Below are 4345 nucleotides of genomic sequence, written 5' to 3'. Positions count from 1 at the left end.
TTATTTAATAATAAATTCTTGTGTTAAGTATATTCAATAATATTAATATGTGGGAGCACACGGTGCGTTACCATAGTGAGGGAAAACAATTATCATGCCTATGACGAAAATCAATCATATCTATGCACCATGGTGCAAGTTTGATCCTCATCATTGACAACACCACTAATCATTTGTGAAAAAAAAAATCAATTAGCAGCTGAAGCAAGAAGTTCATTGATCCAAGAATAAAAGGGCAACTGATTCAAGTGAATCAAGACACCACTAATCACCATCACGACATTACATTATATGCAGTGAGCATCTCGTTTTAGATCTTCGTAGAATTAAAAACTAAACAACTGTAGCTAGTTTGATTGTTTATGTGCCTTGGAAATAGTTGAAACTTCTGAGTTTTGGTTGTTGAATCATTCATTGGACCTTTTAATCCACATCTAACCATTCATTGCTCTAATGCATATGTCATACACCGAATATAGTAGAATTTTGTATATTTGATATTTGCTTAACCGTCTACAGCTCCCTACTTACTAATGTCTGTTGAGAACCAAAAGACATACTACATTCTCTTTCTTTTGTATCTCACATCACGTAACCTACTGGAAATGCATCCCCTTCTTTCTGAGAGAGAAGGGGATATACCGGAGACAGCCAAGAACCCCGCTAAATTAATGCGTGGACTTTAAAGAGAGATTGCAAATGCTATGCACACAAATGTACAATTTTTTTCCTTTCGGTAAATATAATAGTGTGCAATTGATCGTCTTCTGTCCCACATTTTTTTCATCAATCGCAGTTCTTTTGACATTTGTTTTCAGACTTGGTAAAACCTGTGATCCGAAAGACTGGCCCAAATTGTTGTATAAAGAACATACCAAGTTCACGGCCAACAAAACAAAAGAAGAAAAAAGTTAAATTTGTGCAGAAGCAGAAGCTTATGGTAGAGGACCAATAATTATACTCATTCGCTTGTATGGTAGAGGACCAATAATTATACTCATTTTTATTTCCTGTAAGTAAACACAAACACGAAAAACTCGGCTAAATTACATGGCAAAAAATTACTAGACAAAATTACGTAATGCAGAAACAGTAACTTTTCTATCGGAAAAAAAAAAGCACTAGACGCAGAATGCGTATATGTTTTGGATTTGAACAAGAATGTGGGGCCTGGATATCTTGAGGGCGAGTTCAGTGATGAGCGCTCGTGACAATACCTGCTGAAACTCAATGCGGGAAGGCTCATCCGCTGATTGGGTGTCTTCATGCATTAGTTATCAGTGGAATCCTTATTGTTGTGCTGTTATCTGCCCGATGATTGATGTCGTCTTTCATTATGCCAAGAGTTTTTCGCAGCTTCGGCAGATGCATCAACAGAATCTCCGTTCCCATCCTTTGGCTTCGAGAAGAAAGGATCCCATTCGTGAGCTCCTACCCCACGTTGTCCCTCCTCCAACAAAGCATACTTCCAACTGTTTTCTTCAATGAAGTTATCATCTATACGGCCTTCGATGATGTCCTTCCTCAAGTTTGTAACTTTGTCAATAATTGCCTGTACAGAAACATCAAAGGCATCTCTAAAAATCCTCAACTTTGAGCGAGGATCGGCATATATCATACTTGGAATAAGGTTTATGACCTCCTCCCTCATTTTCTTCACCTGCTCGGGAGGAATTCGACCAAGTGTTTCCTCTATGCTAACATTCCTCTTGCGAATATCGTCCTCTGGGATGAACACTGAATACCTTGTATAATCTTTTGGTAAATGCCAAGTATATTGTGTGTATGCCGACCCAGGGTGGAAGAAGACAGGTATGCAACCAGCCAACATTGAATCAAAAGCAGACCTTCGTGTGTATGAATCGCCTTGAGGTTGCAGGCAGAAAAGAGAGCGCTGAAACATCTGCATTATACTGCTTGGAGAATGACACTTGCTTTCCCCAAAATCACATTCCAACAGCTTACCAACCTTTGAACTCCTGCACTGATCAATGATCTGCCCCCTAATTGACTTGGCATTGTCAGGACGCGGGGCACCAGCAAAAGAGAAAAGGAATTCACGCTTTAATCTTCTCATTCGCTCCTGCCAAACAAACACATCAGCATCTTTTGCTGGATGGAAATATGTGGGATATGGAATACCAAAATCATTAGCATTCCACGGGCTTGATTCTACCACAAGCATAGACATATTCTTAGCAGCCGGCAGAAAGAGAAGCTTGTTACCCCAGTCCGATTCTTCCTCCGACAGTCTCCTGAAATCCCATGTTATCCTTCCTGCAACAAGAAAGTGGTCTTTGCCACCCATAATGCCCCATTCTGGCCTCTTCATAAGCCAGTCAACCAGATCGAGTGAAGCCGCATCCCTCCTTGATATGTTGAATCCCCAAAGGTATCGGGCAATGTCAAACCCAGCATAAAAGGGAACAAAAATAGCTGCAGCGATAGACGAATCATTTGTCAAGCACTCATATTGCTTCATCCGATTGTTAAATATGACATCCACAGCAAACTGATTTGTGGCATACCAACTCGTATCCCCGAACACACCCTCTGCATTCTCAAGTGGAGGCCCAAGCCCAGCATTAGTTGTGAACTTGCACATATTTGTCCAAAGGCTTAAACTCCTACACTCCTTTAACATATCCTCATTAAACCTCGAGGGAAGATCATGCACATAAATATACTTCCCACCACATGGATCACTCTTGTTTTCGGCAGTTCCCAATGCTCTCATGAACGGATATTTCTCCACTTCATTGATCTGATCGGTTTTCGCAGGGGCCTCCGTTTGCTGAGCAATGGCTACATTGGTAGGGGTTGATCCAGTGCTTTGGTTGCCCATCTGCTGATCACCGGTTACACTGTTAGGCGCCGCTTCAGTGTTTTTGTTGTCCATCTGATGATCATCCGTGTAGGTAGGTGTTGCTTCAGTGTTTTGGTTGTCCATCTGAAGATCAACCGTTACACCAGTAGGTGTCGATTCAGTGTTTTGGTTGTCCTTCTGATGATAACGGGCTACAGGGGTAGGTGTCGATACAGTGCTCTTGCTGTCCATCTGAAGATCATTAGTTACAAGGGTAGGCTTCACCTCGGAGTAAACAGGACCGGCTTGTATATTGACAGATTCATTCACGGTACCCCCTCCCAGCACAACGAAATGGAAGTACAACAATAACATCCAGAAGAACACAGACAAACAGGCCAAGAAATAAATCCTTGTATTCTGATTCTTTCCTGTCCCCTTCTCCATTGGCTCCACAGGTACACTGTCCGGAGAGCGGCGTCTCAATGAATTCATAATCCACTCAATCAAGCAACCTTCCTACACCCCATAGGAACCCAAAATCCCAAATCCCTAATCATTCACCAAATTCCCACAATCCCATATCCCCCAAATCAATCACCAAAATCCCACAAAAACCCAAATCCCAAATCAACAGAATCAATCACCAAACCAACAGAAACCCAAATCCCAAATCCCAAAACTTGCACCAACAAAGAACACACCCACAACTTAACTCAAAAGCTTATATATTGAGCTCCAAAAAGCAAAGCAGAGAACTTTATTTTTTCCCAACTGAGATATAGAGATTTGAGGAACAAGAATGTAGTAACAGATGCAACCTTAACAAACTGAAATCGCCCAAATCTAGGACAAACCAGTTTTCCAGTCAACAATTCAGAAGGAATGACTGAGTTGTTCCGTAAGTTGCGCCTCTTTCGGAGCTGAATAAATATTACAGAAATTTACAGTCTGTTAACAGCTAAAGATAAACAAACTTTAAAACATTGAACACGAAACAATGTGGAAGAAATCGAAACAAAGGAAGACAGACAGAAAGACTCACAGGGGTTTCGTTTTGCCGAGAAAGTTGGACAAAATTTTATGTTGTTTGGTGCTGATATTAAGAGACAGTGAGAGAGAGAGAGGGAGATGAAAGTGAGTATAATATGACTAGGAGCTCGCGCGTCGAAGGCGAAAGTGGGCGCACGTTAGCAATGTGAGTCGGCGGCTGTTTCGTGTCGGTAGCCGGTAGGATCTTGCCGCGTGGAATGATGGGAGGACGGTGTCTTGTTGATGGATGTGATGTCACTCATTTCTTCCTGCCACAAAAATATTGAATGTATTTTTGCTCGCCGCTTGAAGTGAGGGTAATTAGTTATAATTTTGTAATTCGTGTGTTACATCAATTAAGTTCAATTAATTTAAGATAATTAATGAAGAGAGTGAGCATCATTCTTATTTTAAGAAGTGAGCAAAGTAACGCTCAAGTAAATTAAAAAAATTCCCACTATTTTCTCACCAAACAAAATCTCACTTTTGTTTGGTTTATAAAATCCA

General features: G+C 40.9%; 1 protein-coding gene across 1 annotated transcript; it reads right to left on the bottom strand.

Moving 5' to 3' along the window:
- Positions 1 to 969: 969 nt before the first annotated feature.
- On the bottom strand, positions 970 to 3993 carry LOC103422213 (xyloglucan galactosyltransferase MUR3-like). The gene is made up of 2 exons (XM_008360253.4): positions 3852 to 3993; positions 970 to 3729 (listed from the first exon to the last, which is right to left on the bottom strand). The coding sequence occupies exon 2, from the start codon at positions 3299 to 3301 to the stop codon at positions 1304 to 1306; it is 1998 nt and encodes a 665-aa protein (XP_008358475.3). The 5' UTR covers positions 3302 to 3729; positions 3852 to 3993; the 3' UTR covers positions 970 to 1303.
- Between the last annotated feature and the right edge of the window lie 352 nt (positions 3994 to 4345).

The sequence above is a fragment of the Malus domestica genome, chromosome 10 (assembly GCF_042453785.1).
Source record: "Malus domestica chromosome 10, GDT2T_hap1".
In the NCBI taxonomy this organism is placed as follows: Eukaryota; Viridiplantae; Streptophyta; class Magnoliopsida; order Rosales; family Rosaceae; genus Malus; species Malus domestica.
Note: the sequence above shows the minus strand (reverse complement) of the source record. Positions and strands in the feature narration are given on the sequence as shown.